The sequence below is a fragment of the Ictalurus punctatus genome, chromosome 24, assembly GCF_001660625.3.
Source record: "Ictalurus punctatus breed USDA103 chromosome 24, Coco_2.0, whole genome shotgun sequence".
Lineage (NCBI taxonomy): Eukaryota > Metazoa > Chordata > Actinopteri > Siluriformes > Ictaluridae > Ictalurus > Ictalurus punctatus.
Window position 1 is genome coordinate 5,455,440 of NC_030439.2, and position 24,290 is coordinate 5,479,729.

The 24,290-nt window shown below is 41.8% G+C and overlaps 1 protein-coding gene across 1 annotated transcript in view; it reads right to left on the minus strand.

The window, feature by feature from the left end:
- Positions 1-6,604: 6,604 nt before the first annotated feature.
- The window catches only part of sdc2 (syndecan 2), a 41,019-nt gene continuing 23,333 nt past the window's right edge, over positions 6,605-24,290 (minus strand). The window contains 4 exon segments of the mRNA NM_001200798.1: positions 6,605-7,009; positions 9,032-9,161; positions 11,219-11,388; positions 11,528-11,642. Of these exon segments, the coding sequence (NP_001187727.1) occupies positions 6,846-7,009; positions 9,032-9,161; positions 11,219-11,388; positions 11,528-11,642 (579 nt within the window). The 3' untranslated portion in view covers positions 6,605-6,845.

Consider the following 24,290-nt stretch of genomic DNA (forward strand, 5'->3'; position numbering starts at 1 on the left):
TATATAGAAGTCCGTAAGCTGTTAGCCTTCTACATAAAACGTGTGTGCATTTAAAGATAAAAAAAAATAATGAAAACTATTATACAACTCAAACTATTATACAAGGACTGATGCCCTTGAAAGTAAGATTGTCAATGCAAATGCTCACTGTTAAGCTGATCCAATACAAAATTTTGTAAATAGTGAAACAGTTTGAAGAGGAACAGGTTTAGACATTTCCAATCATTGTGCAAATTGCAAATACTGTAAATAACAAAGATGGCGGACAGTTTGTTCAGTTATGTAGGTTTGGGCTGCTTCCCTACATAAAAACATCAGGCTGCAATAAATAACACTGAGCTGGTGGATATAATATGGCAGTTAAGTGCAGTTAGAGTTGGTATAACGGGAATTTAACAGGAAGGAGTCCGCCCAATCTGTTTTAAATATAGACCCGTCCGATTTCCCCTTCCAGACTTCCATTTATCCATCCTGTAGAGGTGTTCTATGTTGTGTAGTGTGCACCTAATCCGGGGATACGCTTGGTGATGTCTAGGATTTATACGAGCCACTCCTCCTTCATTACCTTCGATTTCCAATGGTTGAATGCTTCAAGTTGTGTCCTTTAAATCACACAAAGCACTTGCTTTATATGCATGTCATAAATTATTGTGGCGAGAAAATCAAGGAATTTTAGATGGCTTTGAAGTCAGGCCATGTGTCAGTGCCTCTTCCGGAGCAGTAACCAGCACTGTCCTAGGGCTACGCTCTATAAATAATGACTCGCATCAAAGAACAGCATATTAAAAAATCATCCAAGTAAATCACAAAGCGGCTCCGTTATAAACTCTGACGGATCACATGCAAGATGAATCAAAAGTAGCCTACTTCGAAAGTATGTGTTACAAATCGTGCAGATTAAATCAGAGGCACTGTAAAATGTGTGTTATATTTTTAACAGTAATCTTGGGAAGCAGCTGGTTATTTTGCATCCTGAAGAAGAAAAAAAAGAAAATTCTGTACAATTCTGCTTCCAGAAGAAGCATATGTCATTCAAACTGGTATCATTGTTGATCATGTTACAACAACATGGTTAGCCATGTTACGGACAAGAACTGGGCCATGCTGTTCAGTACAACTGGTCTGAAAACTGAACTGGATTTACACTCACTAGTTTAAAACGAATAATCGTACTCACTGCTCATTCATGCAATTACCCGGTCAGTCAATCATGTGGAAGCAGCACAATTCATAAAATCAGATAGGAAAAGAGCTTCAGATAATGTTCAAATCAAACATCAGAATGGATTAAAAAACGTAATCTCCGTGACATTTTTGTTGGTGGAAGACAGGCTGGTGTTTGACCTATTTCTGCCCACTCCTGTGAGCAGAAATGCCTTGTTCATGACAGAGGACAAAGGAGAATGGCCAGACAGGAACTCAAAAAAACCACTCTTTACAACCGTGGTGAGCAGAAAAGCATCTCAGACGTGCTACAGTGGGCACATGCTACAAGTGTCCCTAATAAAGTGGCCAGAGAGTTTATATGTGGTCCAGAAGAATGCAATAATAAATCTGCGATGTTATGATATCTGTTATGTACCTGGAATTATCCTCCCGGCCAGACATTACGTTTTTTAGCTAGTTAAATTGAAGAAAAATCGATGTTATCAACAGCATTGTGTGTACATACAGTGTATATGGTTCAGCATAGACAAATGAGTGTGTGCTGGTCCTGCCTTTACCGTCCAGACAGTGCTTCTTATGAAATCTACCAGTGTATTTACTGTAGACATTACATGTTTGAAATTTCTGCATGGCTCAGCAACAACCCCTGGCCTCATCACTGAATTAACTCAGTCACCTGAAATGGTTTGCACTTATATAGCGCTTTTTTTATCCTTAGCAGTTCTACAAAGCACTTTACACTGTGTCTCATTCACACATTCACACATCAGTGGTAGCAGAGCTGCCATGTAAGGCGCTAACTTGCCATCGGGAGCGACTTGGGGTTCAGTTTCTTGCCCAAGGACACTTCGGTATGTTGAGTCACGTGGGCCGGGAATCGAACCCCCTACTCTACGATTAGTGGACAACCCGCTCTACCACCAGCTGCCCAAAAGAGGAGACCCAATTCCCTTGTTTCCCATATGCAGCCAGCCATATACTGCCCTCCCTCCCTCCCTCCCTCCTCATGGACCGTATTGAGAGGGCTATAAATTAATGGCCCACTCTGACACAGTCCAAACACAAACATAGGGAACCTATTCAGTGGGTTATAAATCAAGGGTGCACTTTGACACATGAGTACACACACACAAGGACGTGACGTGTGTATGACAGTGTGGACGGATGGACGCGCTTATGGTGGACACTCGCTGTGGCCGGCTCGTCTGGGACAGACACTGCAGATGACACGCGTCACTCGCTATAGAGAGAAGCATGTCTGTACATCTGCCATGGTTAAAGTCTGGCCTGACCCCTTGACCAAAAACTGAAAACAAAAAGAGAACAAAAAAAAAAAAGAGAGAAAAAAGTGGCACCAGTGGTAATGAGCACAAAAACACAATTACAATGGAAATGTTCATATACAAACCTATTATCATCGTGATTTCCACTTGACCACAATCGATTTCACTATTTAATTTTAACTTCTGTGGTTGGATTACAGATATGATATAAACTTCATGCTATATCAGATTAACTGTAATCAACTTCAGTGGAATTATACTATACAGCCAAATGTTTGTGGACCCATATGTACTTATTGAACATCCCATTCCAGATTTAGTCCCAGTTTGCTGTAATAATAACCTCCATTCTTCCAAGAAGGCTTTCCACTAGATTCTGGAGCGTGGCTATGGGAATTTGTGTTCGTTCAGCCGTCAGTGAGATCAGGCACTGATGTCGTGGAAGGAGGTCTGAGGTGCAGTCGGTGTTCCAGATCATACCAAAGGTGTTCAGAAGGGTTGAGGTCAGGGCTCTGTGCTCTGTTCTTCCACTTCTCAACCTTCTCAAACCATGTCTTCATGGAGCTCGCTTTGTGCACAGGGGCATCGTCATGCCGGAACAGGTTTGGCCTGCTCAGTTCAGTGAAGGGAAATTGCAATGCTACAGCATACAAAGACATTCTAGACAACTGTGTGCTTCTAACTTTGTGGCAACAGTTTGGTGACGGAACACATATGGATGTGATGGCCAGGTGTCCAGAAACTTTTGGCCAAGGGAATAAGTCGTTCTCAATAATTCTCACTTAAACCAGACTATAAAGTATTTAGGATTAAATTTGGTTGGCACTCAACCAAAAGCCAATGCATACGTAAGTATGTAAACCTGTACAGCATGTCGCAGTGATTGTTGTCATCTTCCGTTATAAAAGACTCACCTACAGCTCTACATTTCTCCACACAGTCCACTTCATGTTTTTGGCATCCATCAGATGTCACTGTGGGATAATTGTGTGAAACAAAACAAAACAAAACATAGGTATTTCTGCGCATCACATACTTTTAAATATATCTGAAAAGGTTTTATTTGCTTGTAATCTTGCTTAGGCTTCCTGAAAAGATCCTTGGGTAAGGAGCCAGCTTAACAAAACTGGTGGTATAAACAGTACGTCTACCGATGTCTACAATTTTGCTAGAGAAGAGTGATCTCCTCACACAATGAATGTCATGCGTTCATCAAGTTGTTGCATATTTACATGCCATAGTGAAATGGACATAAACCTAATCCTTTCAATTCGTAATCAGAGACAGAATTTGCTATAACTTCACTTCAATTTGAGGTCAAAAAAGTCTGTCGTTTTCAGAACTATATATAGTAGAAAAGCAGTACGTTTACATGGACAACAATAATCTGATATTAACCCGATTACTCTGATTAAGAAACTAGCATGTAAACAGCGATTGTTGATGACCTTACTAAATGATCTGACTAAAGTCATACTGGAAGTAAACAAAAACGTTGTGGAGTACTCCTGTTTTAGTCGCATTATGGACGTGTATTACAGACATGTACACACCTTAATCACACTATTAACGTCGTGTGGGAGTTTTCGCCGCATTTTGCGACAGGACACGTACACACACGGCAGCGCTCGACCGTTTGACGGCAAACAAGAGAACACGGCTGCGTCCCAAACCGCGTACTTACCTGCTATATAGTAGGAGAAATACATGTATCGCAGCTACTATATAGACGGTAAGTACGTGGTTTGGGACGCTGCCCGCGGATTCAAGCAGTCGTCTATTTGCACGTACAGCACGACAAATTATTAACCGCACTTGAAGCTTACGTAAAAATTAAAAATAAAACACTTAGAACTGTATACGGTCCCATAACGAAGACCAACTGTATGTCGATACGTGAAATTCTAGAGGGAACGTCGGACGGCGTGACGCGGTGACGTAATGACGTGTGACGTTAATCGATCTATGTTCTATAACATGTAACACAGGAACATGAAAGGAATATTCTAAAAGCCACTCATGCAAACACTTTAATCAGAATATTGTCTTATTCAGAATGAGGTCAATAATTCGATTACTGCTGTCCATGTAAACGTAGTCATTGTGAAGGATTTTCCCAAGCAGCTAGATAATTTCCTCTGATTGAGGAAACACCTCAATAAACAGTCAGGAAATGATCAACATTAGGCCACAATGTTTATTCAGTAGTGTTGTTTCAACTTACAATACTGTCTGCATTTTGTAAGACTAAAAAAGGTTACCATTACAGTCAGCTGTGCTTACATGCTACCAGTTGCTCTGGCCACTCTGATGTACACACACTGCCTTCAGCCGATACACACACAAGCACATTTCCAAATGATAGGCACTTTGAAGGTTTAAAACATTTTGTGAATATACATTTATATATTTTATTCTATATAGTTTTTTTTTATATGCGAATAAGCATTTGGACTCGTCTTTAAAATGTCTAAAGGATAACAAAAATTTCTTTTAAAAATGATAAAGTCTCAATAAAAATGTGAAAACTCAAAGCTGGCCAAGGGAATATGATACCACAATAGAAGGATCCTTGATTTCTTTTTTTTTTTTGCAGTAACTTTCTGTATTCATGTCCAGCTAAGGTGGATCATGTCAGAGGGGTTATCACTATGGACAGTTGGCAACAGGAAGCAACTCATGAACGTGTGGAGTTCAGTATGCAGTGTGTGACGTGTTCGGAAACAGGGGCCTCTTCGTCTTGTTCTCCTTCTCAGTACGACTTCATGACCTGCCGAACTCATACAGACTTCCAGAGGGGGGGGTGAAAAGGAAAAAAAAAAAAAAAAAAAAAAAAAAAAAAAAAACACTGAGAAGGAACTTCCTGGACTCGTCATCATTTTAGATGAGCACCAGATCGTTATTAGGAGCAGCTCTCCACTTCTAAGTATAGCTCCTAACACAAAAGGGACCTGATTAGATCAAAACTGTTTCGTGTGGATTGCCCTTGAGGCAAAAATGCACGCTATTATCAGAAGCATCAAAACATTGGCAAAAAGCCACCCGTGTCTCTGGAGGACAGCTAAGCAGGGTCAAAAGCCAAAGGCATCACACCCAAGAGAGAGGAACAAACAAATCAGGGGGAGCAGACTCAACCGTTCAGCCTAAGCGCAAGACAAAGACCGTCAGCATATGCAGAAACGCACCATGTTTAAAGAGGATTTTCTGAAACACCAGAAACATCACTTCCTTCTAATCACTAATATAGACACACAGATACGACTGAGGTCAGTGCCAAAAACAATCGGTTCCCACTGGAATGGATTCCGAGGAAAATTCATAGTGGATCCAGGCATTACAGACGGAAGTCATAATAAACTAAACTGAAATGAGCGTCTGACTACCACGCAGTGTCGCGAGGAGGAAAAATGAGGGGTTTTTTTTTTTTTTTTTTTTACTCAAACTCTGCATCTACACGTACCGAATGGGGTGAAATTAAAGCAAATAATAAAGTTATATATGGGTAGATTTTGCTCTACACATGTCCCGTGACCTACCACCTTTATGTCCAATTACTGACCGAAACACAAGCGATATTACATATGAAGCTAGAGCGACACCAAAATGGAAAAAATATATATATATATATATATATATCAATCAATCGACAATTGATCATGTGGGCATGAGGGCTAAGAAGAAATGGAAGGAAAAAACAAAAAAAGAAGGGAGAGAAAAAAAAAAAAAAAAAAAAAAAAAACAGGGTGAACATTTACAGTGAAGGATAAAGGTCAATCCAGAGACAAAAACAGCTCCATGAAAAGCAAGGAAAGGCATTTTTAAACACCAGAGGAAAAAGATAAGTTAATGAAATACACCTTTAACATCAACATTACACATGCTAGGACAAAAATAATGCTGAAAAAGAAAGCAGGCCTGATACAGAACAATTCTATTCAAATTGTTTCCACTTAAATTTTGTTTTCTTTACAAATACATACTGCTAGAATTAAAAAGTAGTCAGCGACTAAAAACAGCTCCTTTGACAGAAGACTGATGAAAACTCCTCACCTTTACAGATTGTATGGTGGTGTTTTTTTTTGTTTTTTTTTTGTCTTTTCAGCCTTTTCAAATAATACACAATATAAGTTTAAATACACTGAGATTTACCATAATTGCTTGTTTTTGTTGTTTTTTTATTTAAAAAAAAAAAAAAAGAAAAGAAAAGAAAAGAAAAGAAAGAAAGGTCTGAATTACAATACTCTACATGAAAGCTTTCTTTATGTTACTCGTGTTCCTCGGTTGCTGTCTTAGTTTTGATCTTTACTTGAACGTGTTTGTCGTCGTCGGCGATATGGGACCGTCGTTGCCGTCACTGATGAAGTTTAGCTTACGAGACAGCTGTGGAAAGGGAGTCTATGCGTAAAACTCCTTGGTAGGAGCCTTCTGATACACTGCTCCGGAGGTTTTCCTCTCACCAAGATCGTAGCTGCCTTCGTCCTTCTTCCTCATGCGGTACACCAAAAGGAGGATGAGGAAGATGGCAAAGAGGAATCCAATAACTCCGCCTGCGATGACGGCTGCAAGGTAAGGATGAAACGAGAGGTTAAAGACAGCCCCGTGCGTGTCCTCACCAACATTAATGTCAGAGGCAATCATCTGCCTACGAGTTGTACATGCTGTAGGTGCTCGGGCTTTCGAAATTCTAAAGTTCATAAAAAGCAGGCTATGCTCCTCCTCAGTTAAGCCTCACTTAATTGACTAATTAAATCATAAGAGCTCTTCAGCTGCTTTTGAGGGGGAAAGAACAAAAGAAGAAAGGTGGCAAGATGTAGGAAACCGTCTGTCCACCCACACAGCAAAACCTCTCTGGTGCAGCATATTACCCAGACAGAGCAGAGTTAACTCACTTTTAATATTTCCCCTCTGGATGTAAACTTTATGAAATAGTTCAGTTATTTGAAGGCAGTGCTGTACGCTTTTTTCCTTTCTAGTCTGGATTCTGGGGCTGGGGATTATAGAAGAGATTGAACAGTCGGTTCTAAGCTGGTATTTTGGAATACCAGCTTATTTTGAAAATAAGTTAACCACATAAACGTCATCTATCCACCAGCCAATCATCATCCAGGATGAATGCACCATGTTCTATTGACATTCTAACAAAGACGAAAAGTAACATGTACAGTGCCTTCCACTGATATTGGCACTCTTGGCAGAGTATTTTTTGTGAATTTTTTTGAACAAAAGAGCAAAAGGTTAAACAATAAAGACAAATTTTCACAGCCTTCTTTGCTCATATTTACCAAGGGTGCCAATATTAGTGGAGGGCACTGTAGCTGTTCTACATATGCTCCATGAGGGTAAAGTGATAAGGTGTATACAATATGGCGACAGTTCTACTGCACTAACTGGTTTTACAATGTATAAACCCTCCTCGAATCCCCAATTTTGCGATCGCAGAAATGAACACAATGAACGAACGCCGCGATATGTGACGTCATCACGACACGCATTAAGCCAAAGCCCTCGTCGATTCACGTGCGTCGGACATGAGTACAGCTAAAAGGTCTCGTTTACCAACAAACATCACTGTGAAAGAGCGTGGAAAACAACAGTCAGCAATTTCACCAATTCAAGTAGTTTTCCATTAAATTTTTTATTTTTTTTTTAAATACTCAAGTTGCGATTTTGTCCGCAACAAACACAAAAAAAAAAAATCTGCGAAATCCTGCACGGACCGAACGTAGAAACTTATCTCGACACATCTTGAGCGCAGCTGGAAAGCTTGCATCACAGAACACTAGCATTAAATATGACTGACATTACCTAGTTACATGCAATGTGCTTAATAAGCTAAACTTCACAGTGCCAGACAGCAAACTTCTACTGTATTGCACGTTGAATATATTTAAATATCGTTCAATGAAATTTTGCGGTCAAATATCTTGTTTAGAAACAACTTGCAGATTTTAAGAAAGTGAAATATCTCATTTCTTAGAAGTCTGGAGAATACATTCAGGAAAAACAAAACGTATATTATCTTAAATGTTATGACCACATGTTAGAGATGAAGAGATCGCTTAATAAGAAACGGGCAGAGAAAACAAACGGTACATAACAGTAGGATCTACAAGTATTTTGCTAGTGTTCAAAAATTACATTCACTACAACCGTCTCGTGTAGATGTGAGGTACGCTTAAAGTACAGGCCTTGCAGAGCTCTGAATGTAGATTTCAGTACCAGAGACTTCTCCTAGCTTGAATAGATCAACTCATCTTAAAACAGCTCTTCACCCAGATGAACTTTACAACACTAAGGTCACACTTTGAAACCGTTTCTGTGTAGGTAGAACCTCCTAAGTTCTAAGTACTACTTAACTACCAAGTCTTTTTGTACTAATATTACCTGAAAAGCCCAAAACAAGGACTTGCCTTCTTTCTCCTATTGACTTTCAGCTATTAACGTTAGTTAATCAAGACAACGTAAGAGCCATCATACGGTAAATGTCTTCATTAAAAATGTGTACAGTAAACCAAAGGATCACGCGAGATTTAACACAGAAGGCCAAAATAAAGAGCAAGCAAAATGGCCGCCATACACACCTGCCAGAACCTCTGTCCTCTGGAAGAGGTTTTCCGAGTGCACTTCGTAGGGCACTATGGGGGAAGAAGGAGAGCTGGTGGTGCCGGCGACTGAATTTCTGCCCAAATCCTCCGTGACAAGAACCGGGGGCTGAAAAGAGGGAAAAGGAACTGGCATTAGAATGCAACACAATGGCAGCAGTCACAAAGCAAGCATTCCCAATGGACTGGTTTCACTGCATCACAGAAATGTACTTACATTTATTCATTTTAGCGGACGCTTTTATCCGGAGCGACTTACTAATGAGGAAATACGGGCAAAGCGATATATCAAGCGGAGAACAATACGAGTAGTGCTGCAGTACAAGGTTTATTAATTAAGTTCCAGAGAAGCGAAGTGCGCAGAGTAGAGGTGTAAGAGCCAGTGCATTTTTATTTATTTATTTATTTATTTATTTATTTATTTATTTAAAATATCGTGGGGGTTGGCAGGTTAGGGGTTAGTCACGTGCTCACGTTAGAGGTGGGTCTTTAGCTGTTTTTTGAAGACAGTGACAGATTCTGCGGTCGGGATTGAGGTTGGAAGTTCATCCCACCACCGAGGGACGGTTAGTTTGAAGGTTCCGGAACGGGACCTTGAGCCACGCTGAGTAGGCACTTATACTGTATACCGAATATTTGGTTACACATCATCCGATATTTGTCTCAGCGGGCCAATTATAAATAAAGAATAACATTTGAACACAACAGACATTTATAAATAGTTCAATAAAGCTTCAGTGCGTATATTCTTCTTGTAATGATTTTTCGAATGAATAATTCACACGCAGCCCACTGGTTGGTTTAATTCGGCCCAGCGGGCTAATGTTTTGTTTTTTTCCATTTTAGTACAATTCCAGGGTATTTTCCTACAATAGGTTAATACCTCCAAAAGGTGTGATGTGCAGCAGAGGCACCAACGCACACTGCTGCCAATACACTCCCGTGTTAATGTGACCTTTTATATGGACTCCGTATGGCACACAGTTCAGCGAGACAGAGACATGCATTCAATCCATTTCTGTCACATGCTGTGCATGGCACAGGCATAGTTTTTAGCTAGAAACACTTCGATAAAATCAATAAAATGACCTTTCGTCCTTTACTTTGCAGTGTAGGTCCATACGCACTCGCCGTCCACTTTATTAGGAACACCTGTACACCTGCATATTCGTGCAGTCATCTAACAGGCCAATCATGTGACAGCAGAACAATAAATAAAATCATGCAGATCAAGAGCTTCAGTTAATGTTCATATCAAACATCAGAATGGGGGGAAAAAAGTGTGATCGCTGTGACTTTGATTGTGGCACGGATGTTGGCACTAGAACCGCTCATCTCCTGGGAATTTCACACACACACCTGTCTCTAGAGTTTACACAGAATGAAGCGAAAAACAAAAAACATCTAGTAAGTTCTGACATCTGAGAGTGGAAACACCTCACAGGAGGATAAGAGAGGTCAGCGAAGAATGACCAGACGGGTTCCAGCTGCCAGGAAATATATACTAACTCATATAATCACTCTTTACAACCGTGCTGTGCAGAAAAGCATCTCAACAGGAACAAAACATTGAACCTTGAGGTGGATGGGCTACAACAGCAAGAGACACATTGAGTTCCACTCCTGTCCGCCAAGAACAGGAATCTGAAGCTTTCGTGTGCACAGACTCACCCAAACTGAACAGTTGAAGATAAGTGGAGGGGGAAAAAAAGAAGAAGAAAAATCACTTGGTCTTTAACCAGTCTTCAACTGTCCAGTTACATAGTCTAAAGACTTCCTGTCCGCTTAGACCAGTCTGGTCATTCTCCACTGATCTCTCTCGACAGCAAGGGGTTTCATCCTGCAGACCCTCCAGTTACAGGATGTCTTTTGTGTTTCGCACCATTCTGTGTAAACTCTAGCGACTGTTTTGTGTGAAAATCCCAGGAGATCAGCAGTTTCTGAAATCCTCAAACCGGCCCTATTGGTAACAACATACACGCCACTGTTAAAGTAACAGTGATCACACTTATTCTTCATTCTGATGTTTAATGTGAATACTAACTCAAGTCCTTGACCTGTATCTGCATGATTCTTGGCATCGCTCTTCTGCCACAGGATTGGCTGATTAGATGAACGTTCTATCAAAATTTAAAAAAATAAAAAACGCTCCGGCTTTAAACCAACCTCTGTCCTGACAGGCTGTCTAGGCAGTTCTCTTGTTTGGTCCCAGTTCCGGGCTGTGAAAGTCTCCGCTCTGGGTGTGAAGTCTTTGGTGGTGTCCTGCGTAGGCTTTGCTTTGGGTGCTATGAATAGTGTGTTTGCTGTAACCAACACCTCCTTTTCCTCACCAGCACCTGAAAGGAGCACCAAATCAAATCACGCAAAAGCACAACAGTCCAGACAGCCAAGAGCTAAGTCTTGCAATGGATTCTAAGAAAACAACAACTGTTGAAGGTGAAAAATGTGTCATTCTCTTGAATTGTAAGATCTTACCTGAGCCTGACCCAGAGCTGAAATCATCGTCATCTTCGGGGTATCCTCCAGACCCCTCGTCCTCGAGGTACAGATCATCTGTGGTGGATGGAGACTTTGCAGCCGTGACCAATATCTACAGGGGAGAAATAGTGCAAATAAGTACTAATAGTTTAATAAATATTTGTCCAGAAACGTAACACCCTGTCTGACAGCGTGAGGAGCAAGCCTGCTGGAGACCTCCCTAAACAGATGCTCGAGGACTTCAAACGGTCTGGTTGCTTCCTTAGTTCAGTTTGTTTAAGCAGACGTGATGTGAAATTTAGATCTAGTCTCAGAACGGGACCGAAGGATTTGGCTTAAGTAATACAACACGATTACAAGACATGCTCAGCAGCATGAATCGTGGCACTGTTGACTTTTACTGCTGTGGGTTATTAGGAGTGACCAGTACATATGCCAGCTTGTCGAAACAAAGATGGTACTACTGGGCAGTTGCAAAACTGCAACTTTGAAAACTGACACAGCTTGAGCTTGGTTTTAGAGCAAACTGCGAATCAAACGAGGTCGTCAACCAGCAGACCGAGGTCCAGATGTGGACCCAGCAAAGCATCTCAGTGAACTGAGCACTTGGAAAAACGACTCTATTGTGAATTATCCAATCACATGCATTAATTTAAATGATTTCACTGGAAGCAGCTCATCAGACCAGAGGCTAGCTAGAATTTTTTTATTTTATTTACCTTCTCGAGCCCGAACCAATTGCTGTCTTGAATTATTGGGGAGGGGAAGAAGGAGATGGGGGGGGGCGGATCTGACAAACAAGAACCAGAACATTTAAAGACAAATGGACAAATGAACCATGTGCTGATTCTCCCAGTGTAATATTCTCAGCTGCATCTCTGCACCAGTCAAAAATGGTGATGTGAAACGCCACAATGAACCGCTTTGATTTGTCTTACTTGCAGCCATAAAGTAATCATTAACGGTTAAGCGTGAAAAGCTAGTTGCGGTCACCCTCCGGTCATGTTAGCAGGTTATCTCTACGAAAAGAAATTTCATGTAGTTGGACTTGTACCGATTTTAGCGGAGTACTCTAGCTCTAAAAGGAGCTTTTCTAATGTATCGACGTAACTGATATGCAAAACCGACAGTATGATTTGACATTCAAACTATGACATTGTGTCCATCCCCTAATCGCTACTGGAGCTTGAAAAGCGCTATTTCAGTCATAGCACGTACTGCTCCAAGCCTCTGCTTATCTGTGAAAGTCTGCTTGCCGATAAGAGGCTTTGTTCTCTCTCCACTACATTCTGCAGTGCAGATTGCACCTGTGCTGAGAGGCTTCCTGGTGGGACGCGTCACTGGTTTATGGCACAGCTAGCAGCAGCAGCGCCACATGTTCACTCTCAAATTAGAGGAGTCATGCTCCCACCCCTCCTCCTCTTATCCCCTGGCAACCACCCTGTGAGGAATGACTTGTTTGTCTTCCAATGCTACAAGTGTCCTATTGAAACTTCAGGAACTGGCTGGAGCTTTGACAATAAAACGGCATAACAACACTGGACCCGATAACTTTAAAATCATACGTCACATGACTCCAAACATAACTTAACGGAAAGATGGGCATGTTTTTGATGTTCATATACGTGTGCTTGGAAGTAGGCCATGTCTTGTTTATATGCAGGGGTGCTCAAAGAAGAATTAATGGTGTGTCTTTGTGTGATGTGGGATAGCTTCTCAGATGCCATGACAACCTCGGTTCACTGCCTTACCAAGTCTCCGATCACTCAGTCATCCTCTCCATACTGATGGGGCTTTCCAGAGCACACAAATACAGCCATCCCTGAGGTTGTGTACGCAAAGTTTACATTCATGTTCTGAGTGTATGCTTGTTCATGAAATCGTCTTATATGATGTCAGAAGATCATCAACAAACAACTAAGACTTAAAGGGAGAGTTCGGCCAAAAAATGAATTCTGTTATCGTTTATACATCTTCATATCGTTCCAAAAGTGTATGACAAACTTTTCTCTGTGGGGCATTACAGAAGATATTTTGAGAAATGTCTCACTATTTTTTTTTTTTTTTTTTTGGTCCATACAATGCAAGTCAATGGGCACCAAAACTGCTCGGTTACCAACTTTCTTCAAAATATCTTCTTTTGTGTTCCGCAGAAGAAAGAAACGCATGGAGGTTTGGAACGACACGAGGGTGAGTAAATGATGACGGAATTTTCATTTCGGGGTGAACTATCCCTTTAAAACACTTTTTCAATGTGAACATCTGGCTTTGGATTCAAGCAAAGAATTCAACGACACTAACAAAAAAAAAAATGTCAGGGATGAAATAAGAATCAGAACAATAACAGAAGCAGTGCTAACTTTTAAAGAGAACGTCGCTCAAGCTTGGAATCATCAAAGGGGAAAAAATTGTTCAAAGCAACTACTTCTTAGCTTCTTCATCCTGGCACTGCACTCCTTCTCCAAACAATTCAGCAATCAACACTATACACGTGAATCAAAACAATGAAGCACGTGAGGAATTCCATCCGAATCAACAAAGCCCTGGTGATAATTATGTAGGCCACACACAAACCCACACAAGCACTGTAGCATGTGCCTTGTAGACACAAAGGTTCTTGATCAGCTTTGTCTTGGTCGTATAAACGTGCCCGTTCGCAAGGCACTGAACGCTATTCTCAATAGGCAAAAGGGCAAGGAGGAATTCCTGAAAATGCACTCCCTCCCATAATCCCAAAGCACTGGTGAGGACAAGACCATCGACGTGCCTTCAAAGAACTTCTGCACCACTGATCTGAAACCTGTAGAATAGGGTTCACACGTACAGTGCAGGTCTGACCACAAAACCTGCCGCTCGGGCCCGTTCGCTTTGAAATGGAACGTACTGAAGTTGACAGCCTATCGAGCAACAAAGCGCTGCCTTATAAACCTTTCTGCTGGTTCACTTTGATCTCCAGCGCTGCACTCTTTTGCAGAAACCACTCACCCATCCCCCATCATTTGTGCGTCTACTCCCACACACACACACACACACGCACACACACGCACCATTAAACTCCCAAACAGCCTGACTAACAAACCTCAGTACCCACCCACTCGTCCAACAAAACATTACCACTGGTAGATGACCAAGCTGTCCTTGAGAACATGTGATTTCTTATGGGCGACCTCTTTTCAGCTTGCTTCTACGTCCATCAGACGTAGAGTGAAAGCCTAGTGCACAGTCTAACAAGCACCAAAGTCTGACTCTGTAACAAGAGACCTTATGACTTTGTGGCCCCCTTATAAAGAGGCAGCCACAATAGTTATTTACATCTGTGTGTAACAAACAGCGAGCCAGCTGGAGGCTTACCTCTTTCCACAGATGCACACACACAGAAGCAAAAGGATGGATTATGGAGAAAGGAGAAACAACAATGTGACAGGAAATGAAAAAAACAGAGAGACAGACCGAGGAAGGGGAGAGAGGAGGGAGCGACACGGGGAGCATGCAGACGAGCGAGAGAGAGATTACTTCTGTTGCCTGCAGGTTACTTCTCTAAAAGCCTGTCAAACTGCACGTTCATGCCTAGCAACCTTTGAAAGACTAGAAAGGGTCCCTCGGTGCAGTGTGTGGTTAGCTGTAAGCCACGTTATTACTCAAGCAGGCAGCATACGGGACAGGAACGAGGCGAGAAGGGGGAAATCAGGCTTGTATTCTTTCCACCCGGACTCACCTTTCACCTTAAAAGCAGATTCGGGCAGAATTCTCAATCCTATATTCATCAGCTACGTGATGTCTTTGGACATTACAATGCAAATACATAAAGGCATTCATCCCTCACTTCCTTTCGCATTAACCGGTGAGGACGCTTGCAAAGGAAAAAGGGAATTAAACAGCCCCGGTTGTAGTCCTTCAAAACCGACTTCCACCTCACAATTAGGACGTCTTAAAAGCCTGCATGAGGCATTTCCTTTGTATACTTTTCTGGCGATGTGAATTCCGAAGGCCGTCGCATGCGTGCCTCTACGCACTTCTGTATCCCGAGCTTTTCGGCGCAAGAAGCTGAAAAGAGTTCACGTGATCCCATCTTTAAAAGTTTAAGGGTTTTGTTTTGAAGCAGTTAATGGTGCGTGTTTGGCGACAGGCTACAAGAAAAGGTCTGTGGTTGGCCATCTGCCATGTAAGAACTGCATCAATCTGTGAAAGCAGCAAGCTCTTGGCCAGGTTTCTCGACAAAACTGGCTTACTCAATGAACCATGTATTAATGGTTACATTTTGGCCAGAGATCCTTTAAATACTTTCTTTATATGATGGAAACAGGAAACTTTACTTTCTGGAAATGTTTCAATGCGCGAGTCTTCGGTTGCTCTTATTCCACAGGCCTCCATTTTGTTCAGCCAGGAGACAATTTCAAAACTTCACTCAGTTAAGAGAGATTTCTGGGGAGACGGCTCAGACGTTTCGCCTTTCTGCTGAGCTCGTATTGAAACTTCGAAGTTTATCTATGAAGCCAGTGGGGAAGAGATCTGTACTGTAAGCAATACGGATCCTTCGGTCACCGCTAGAACCTTTTCCGTCCCGTAACTCAGCAGCAAAACTATTAGGTCAGCTTTATCATCTCTGAAGAGGAAAACAGCTGACCGTACCTTTCCTGTCACTGCAGTGTGCAAATGGGAGAAGGGAAGAGTGATGCTGTGTAACGGATAGGAGTTTACCTCTAGAGAGGCACCGCAAACGCACCTGGCGAGATCCATTTTACTCAGCGTTTCATGCCTGATTTGTGATTCTACTGGACAGATATGTTCTGCGCAAACAGGCCATGATTGAGTGATATAGAGAAAGTGCAAGTAGTTTTCAAGAAATGGAAGATGCTTATGGAAAACATTTGGAGTTTAAGAAATGAGGAGGGGAAAGAAAAAAGGAAAGAAGAAGAAAAAAAAAAAGAATAATGGGTGGTATGATTTCTACATTCTTCTAAGCTCGAGATTTTATGGCTCTGCTGGGGAGCATAATCAGGAACAAATTAATAATCTTTCAGAGAGGCGAGAGGGGAGGGGGGGGGCTCCTGGAGGAAGCAAACACAAATCAAAGTCACGACCCAAACCAGAGAGGCCTGGATATGGTCCAGCACGTGGGTGGGGTAAAATGCTTGCGAAATTATATCATTCATAGACCAACTCTGCGAATCAGAAATGCGTTCGTCCGAACCGGAGCATGCTCAGTCGGGCACGTGAGACCTTTCCTCTGTTGGTCTCGGCCTATCGAAGCAATTACTGGAACGCCTCGGCCATTCTGCAAAGTGGTTAGTGAGTTCTTATCCCTCGTGTGAAATCTTGGGATCGATGGACGTATATCCAGTTCTGAGAAATACTGTAGAGTGAGGTGAAGCCTGACGGTCTAAGTGGAGTGAAAGTCTCTGATCATGCTTGGCAGGGCTTCACGCAAGGTCTCTCTGGCCCTCATATGGTTCCAAGAGTTTGGGAAAGCACTGTGAGCAGGGAGGCCCGGAATGTACATCGATCCAGCAGATAATATTTCAAAACACGCGTAAACCATTACCATGTGCCACGGCTTGAGCCATGCTAAACCGTTCTGTGGTGAGTTATGGAAGCCTGCCAAATCTACATACATGCTCATGTTCATGACTTGACAGTAAGAGGAAGACTTCCAGAAAGCAGACCATGCCAGAACCACATCCCAACTACAGAATACTAATGTACGATACATTTCCATACATATACTCTATGGGTAAAAGTTTGTGGGCACATCATACTCGTGTGTTTTTTTTTCCTCAAATCTGTTGCCACAAAGTTGGAAGCCCACGATTTTTTTAGGATGTCTTTGTATGCTGGAGCATTACAATTTCCAGTCGTTGGAAGTACGACGGGAGACCTGTTCCAGCATGACACCAAGCGAGCTTCATGAAGACACGGGTTGAGAACGTTGGTGTGGATGAACTCGTGTGTCCTGCACAGAGCCCTGACCTCAACCCCGCTGGACACCTTCGGGATGAGCTGGAACACCGACTGCGCCTCGGACCTCCTCACCTGACACTCGCTAACGCTCTAGCAGCTGAATGAACACAAATCCCCACAGCCACGCTCCAAAATCCAGTGGAAAGCCTTCTCAGAAGACTGGAGGTTATTACAACAGAAAAGGAGGCCTACATGTGGAATGAGATGATGATTAGGCATCCACAAACTTTATATAGTGAATCTCAAAAGATCAGGCAAGCACTACCTTACTCTAAAAGGTAAGGTTATGCATTTTTTTCACTCCACACGGTAAAAACGGTCAAGTGTATGAGACACCCTTTATCCGCGTGTAAGCTAAGGAATAACAGCCCATGCTTTATAGAATGAGTGTAACAGCTAAAAAAATTTCCTAAACCGACCAAGTATTCCAACTGTTTATATCTGTGGCCAAGACTCTCAGAAAAAATAGATAAGTCACTTATTCAGCGCTGTTCACGATACATGCAGAAGTCTCACATCACAGACGGTGAAACTGAGAACCTCAATCCTCTGTGGTCTTCTTAGATGAACGGCTCCCGCTTGCTTAAATTCGCATAAAGATCCTCAAAAACAAGCGTGTTTTAAAGCATGAATCAATCCGCTGGACGATTCAAACCAAACAAATTCGCTTCGCTTTACTTCGAGGCAGCGACGGGAAGAAAAAAAAAGAAGAAAAAAAAAAAAGAAAGCTGTTTCTTTTTTTAACCCCAGCTGTTGGCACATGATCAGACAACACGTACGCCGCTATGACTTCCTCTTTCCAGTATTGCTTCCTCAGAGGAAGACTTTCAACTTCATGGTTTCCAGTCCAGACAGCAATATGCCCCAAATGCACAATAAGCCCTCGAATATCTATCCCAGCTGATCAATCAATAACAGTAATGAACCCCAGAATTTGGCATCAAGATAGGAAATACAAACACCTGGAGTCACACGGTCAGTCCAGTTCACCGTCCATCCTGTCGGACCTAGACCTGCATTTCTCGCTGCTCATCCGACTCCCTAAGCAGTATCCGTTCTTAACGTTGACCTTATTGTAAAAACAATTACACCATGAAACCCATTAGTGGTTTTCAGGGCTGGCTTATCAAATGCTTCACAGATACAGTACAACGAATGCATTTCAAAATGATTTATGCTTCGAGTGGTTTTTAATGATCATTGGCCAGTTTTATCCACGGCACTTACAGATGAGGCATATTTTGAATTTTACTATACATTCAGCCCAAAGAGCAAAGACCGTTCTGCACAGAATTATAACCGTGAATAATAAAAGTAGCAACATTTCTTTTTAAATGAAACGCCACAAATAACTGTTTATTTTCAATTCACAATGCAACTGCTAGATGGCAGCGGTGAGTGGTAGAAGGTTTTCGTAATTAACAATCTTTTACACGATGAATATCGTTTTTGCTCGGATATCCCGCAACTCCTCCCTCACGCGAGGAGTCGTGTGACGCTTCGTGTGACTGCACTGCTGTAAATTCTAACCGTTATCACTATTATTTTGTCGGAATCGTTACTGTATTTCGCGTTCTCTCTGGGTTTTCACATTTGTATTAGTCTGCGTTCTCCCTCTTTTGTGACATCACTACTTTTTCTGAACCATGCAATCCCGCTAACAGAGTCGAAAATAAATGTATCGCCTTTACCGTTGTCTTCCAGCCGTCTTTTTATTGTACATTCTAAACAAGTTCCCTTTTAATGCATTGTTATGGAAGATACAGTACTGCTGAACATATTCAGAAAGATCTACATAGCCAATCCAATTTAGAGTATTCGACCCAATCCTGAGAGTGCATCGCACACTCTGCATTTCATTTACGTTCTCACGACGTGTCGACGGTGTTTAACTAGCTAGGATAACGGTCTCCTTACGGTACCGCCACATACGTAGGTCTAGACAGATGATGGGCGCTTCATGCCCACTAAGCCACCATTTTTCTATGGAGAAACCTTTATCTTTTCACAAAACTGCATGCTGATGGAAAAATATATAAATAAATTAAAAAAAGCAACCTGTCGGCTGAATAGCTTTCGGACTCGAGGCGAATCCACAGGGAGCACGTTTCGATGAGGCAGCGCACCATCCCGCAAGTGTGCCTCCTGTGCTTACTAAATAATGCTCAGAGGACGGATTCGCTTGGGGGAGGGGCTCATTTTTGCAGGTTTGCTTTCACATAGAACGTTGCTTTCTGAATTGTCAATCGTTTGTTCAATTCCATACGTCCCGTTTGCAAAATATTAGACACCGGGTTCATCCGTTTGCTGTTTAGTTGTCGTTTATTATTATTATTATTATTATTATTATTCTTCCTTGGTACCATCTCTGAAGTGGTGCAGAATGGGTTTGTTTTTTTTTGTTTTTGGATGCATGGTATGGAAGGAAGGAAACATTCTCGTATAAGGTTAGAAAGAGAGTCAGTGGTGGTGGTGTTTGTTTTTTTTTGTGATGCTCTCAGTGCAAGCACTCATACCAGAAAGGTGAGTAAGTATAAGTATTAAAAGTAGTTATTACTTCATGCATAGGATGTCGTAAATGATTTCGAGTAACATTTTTGTTAGTTCAAAGCCTTATGCTATGAAATTCTACCCTGCGTGATCGGTGTACTTTTAATTTTTCATGACTTTGATCAAAATTTCAATGCTGCGATCTGATTTGAACACGGCTGGATCTACCTGAACTCGTAACGGCAATAGGTTGTACTCTTACTTAGTATTATTATTCTTTGGTACCATCTCTCATTTGGTGCAGAACAGTGGTGGTGGTGGTGGTGTTTTTTTTGGATGCATGGCGTGTCATTGTGCAGGAATGCCTGAAAACAAGGAAACGTTCTCGTATAAGGTCAGTAATAGAGGTAGTGGTGTTTTTTTTTTGTGTGTGTGTGTGTGTGACGTTCTCCGTGCAAGCACTCATACCACAAAAGGTGAGTTAATTACAGTGCTCCGGTGCTTGAAAACAGCTTTCACACTTCACCAAAAGTACTGAACTCTCAAGGAAAATTGCTCCGTGTCCAGAAAACAACCTAAAACTGAATATCCTCAAATATATCCTCATGCCTAAAAGGAGCTTCGGAGTTTTGCGTTTACTCGTTTGATTTTTTACGAGGGAATTTTAATGGGAAAAGTTGAGCAGTGGGAAAAAGAAAAGGGGAAGAAAAAAAAAAAAGTAAACAATGGTGAGCTTGTCATCTGGTTAGCAAACTAAAACAGGACATGGACAGCTGTTGTTAAGATCTAAATCAAGGCTGGGTTGTGGAGTAGTTGTATTTTTCGTTGTTTTTAATTGGCAGTTTGATGATCTGCGTGCTGTAATCACAGCGTGAAATGTCTAAATTCTAGAAATCACATACCCTATAGGTATGTGTCACTTAAAACTGACGGACGAATGAAGAGTCCTGAATTGCTGAGTCATTAGTGCATAACGATGTCTAATTAACTTAAGCTTTCCAATCTACATACTTCATAAAACACACATTCACCAGCCCTACTAAAGCCACTGATGGGGGCGACTTAGCTCTCAGCGCTTTCAAGGATATTTTTAATGGAACCCAGAGGACTGCTGTGATGGGGCTTTGCTCTCATATCTCCATGGCTCCCTGTGGCTCCAAAGTGGATTATGGCCACCCTGTGATTTCTCGACCCAGTTAAACAGCTTTTGATACACACAGAAAAGCCAAGAATTCTTTGTGTGCTGTGAAACATTATACGCTGGGAAATGGGCTTCACCCTCTGAGTCAAGATTTGAATAAAAATACTTAAAGATTTGGTGCAGCGCAGCAGGTCTGACCACTCCGGTTAAAGCAGTAGGAACGGACGCAAAAAGTCGATGGTAAGTTTGGAGAAACACATGGATATGGTTTCAGAAAATTGCTTTCAGAAGCCTCAGATTTAAAAAAAAAAAAACTCAAGTCAAAGATGGAAACAAGCTCAATGTATAACAGTGACCAAAAATAAAAAAAAAATAAAAAAGAACATTAGTTTTATCCCGAGTTGGGTTTTTCTCGTCATAAACAGGAAAATTGGTTCCATGTACCCTGAACTATATAAATATACCGCATTCATAATGAATACTGAGCATCTAAGAAGATGAGATAAACTACATGGAAATATAAATGAAAGAGTAGTGGTTGGCAACATAATGCCTGTCTGTAGGTTTGAAGCCCGTTTCAAAACACTAACGTATCAAGGCTGTAGCTATATCTTAAAATAACCACTCCAAAAGTACAATTATATAAAGCTCTATTATATTGCCGATACCAGAAACCTTTCCTATGCCTGGACACAACAGCTGTAAGAACGTAAAGCTGTGCTACAATTCCTCCCCATGATAAGAATTTGCAATACCGTAAATATAGCCGATGGCGCGTTTACTCACAGAAACGTGGGCATCTCACACGTAGAATAAGAACAAGCATGACGGAAGGTCGAGATCCAACCCTAGTATGTACTTCCATCCATCCATCTTCTACACCGCTTTATCCTTTTCAGGGTCACGGGGGAACCTGGAGCCTATCCCAGGGAGCATGGGGAACAAGGCGGGGTACACCCTGGACATGGTGCCAGTACATCTCAGGGCACAATCACATACACACTCACACACCCATTCATACACTACGGGCACTTTGGACACGCCAGTCAGCCTACCATGCATGTGTTTGGACTGGGGGAGGAAACCGGAGTACCCGGAGGAAACCCCCGCAGCACGGGGAGAACATTCAAACTCCACACACACAGGGCCAATCGGGGAATCGAACCCCCGACCCTGGAGGTGTGAGGGAAACGTGCTAACCACTAAGCCACTTGAATCATTATCGTGCTTATATACTGTTTGAATGTTTTGCAGCATAGTTTAACACTTTGCACTATTTAAACATAAACATTTAAACACAGAAGAAAAGTGTTTCTTTTTACAACGTTTGCTTTTCTTGGGGTTCGATTATGAATCCTGCGAGTACTGATGTTGGCATTTTCACTCGAATTTGAATTTGTGAATAAAATATTCTACACATTCTATTTTCTAACCTATATAATTGGTATAGTTTAGTATTCGATGATGGTGAGGATTAAGTTTTACTGGCTGAGAAAAACAGCTACTCATCTTGTAACACCGATAATACACTGACATTTATATTTACTCATTTGGCCAACACTGTTATCCAAAGCAACGTCCAAATTGGAGCCAATACAACTTGTTAAACGACCCATCAGTCAGTGCGTTTACACAGACAACAATAATTCACTATTAACCCGATTAAGAAACTATTTTTATAACAATTTTTAATTACCTTAATCCGATTAAGGTCATACTCGAAGTAAACACTAATGGAATTAAGACGTGTGGAGTGTTCCTGTTTTAGTCGCATTATGGACGTGTATTACAGACATGTACACACCTTAATCACACTATTAACATCGTGTGGGAGTTTTCACCGCATTTTGCAACAGGACACGATCACACACGGCAGCGCTCGACCGTTTAACGGCAAACGAGAGAACACGGCTGCGTCCCAAACCACGTACTTGCCTACTATAGGCCCGTTGTAGGAGAAATACATGTATCTCGGCGACTATATAGACGATAAGTACGTGGTTTGGGACGCAGCCCACGGCTTCAAGCAGTCGTCTATTTGCACGTACAGCACGACAAATTATTAACCGCACTTAAAGCGCTCGTAAAAAAAATGTTATAAAAACACCCAGAACTGTATACGGTCCCATAACGAAGACGAACTGTATGTCGATACGTGAAATTCTGGAGGGACGTCGGACGGCGTGGCGTGGGGACGTAATAACGTGTACCGTTAATCGATCCATGTTCTAGAACATGTAACACAGGAACATGAAAGGAGTATTCTAAAAGCCACTCATGTAAACACCTTAATCAGAATATTGTCTTATTCAGAATAAGGTCAATAATTAGATTACTGCTGTCCGTGTAAACCTAGTCAGTGACAGATTGTAGGTGCTGGGATTTAAACTCACAACCTTCCAATCAGTCATGTTCCTTACATGACTAACGCAAGACTCACTGGAAGCTTTCTAGGATTACAAACAAACCACGCACAACTGGACAAAGCAGCCACACAACTGTGTGTGATTATTTTGCTAGCCTGGTACGAACTTGACAAGACTCATAGTAGACTGCACAGTAAGCTGTATGTAATATAATTATTTAAGTTTGTCTTATCATTTTTTTTTTGTTCCTCAGTTCATAAATCTCACACACAAAAGGGACAGCGTAACTTCTTGCTAACTTGGATGACTGTCGCACAACAGGCCAAGCCTTTTGTGGCAAAACTATTCCTGGAAGACCCTGAACTCCTACGTAACCATAGGAAAAGTAATATTAATGGTACACACAGCTTCTCCACGGCCATGAATATTACGCGTCGGTGTTCTGCGTCATGTGCAATAAACAGTGTAATCTTTAACAGTGTAAAAATTAATGATCTGCAACACAATCAACAAGATCAAGCTTTAAAATGAACTTCTGCCAAAGTTAATTTATTTTCCCCCGATGACAGCGACCGCCTCGAAAATATCATATGGTGTATCAAAGGACAAATCAGACGGCCATTTTAGAAAGAAGGTTCTAGAAAACACACAACGGGCCACGCCACACCGGAGCACGCTGCAGTGTTCGAGGTTTCCTGGACCGGATTGAAATATTAGCTGAGCGGAGTATGTGCTTCCTCAGGAGACCGGTGCACATATTACAAAACCGTTAGCGAGGTTGTGTTGCAAAAGCCTGACATGTGCT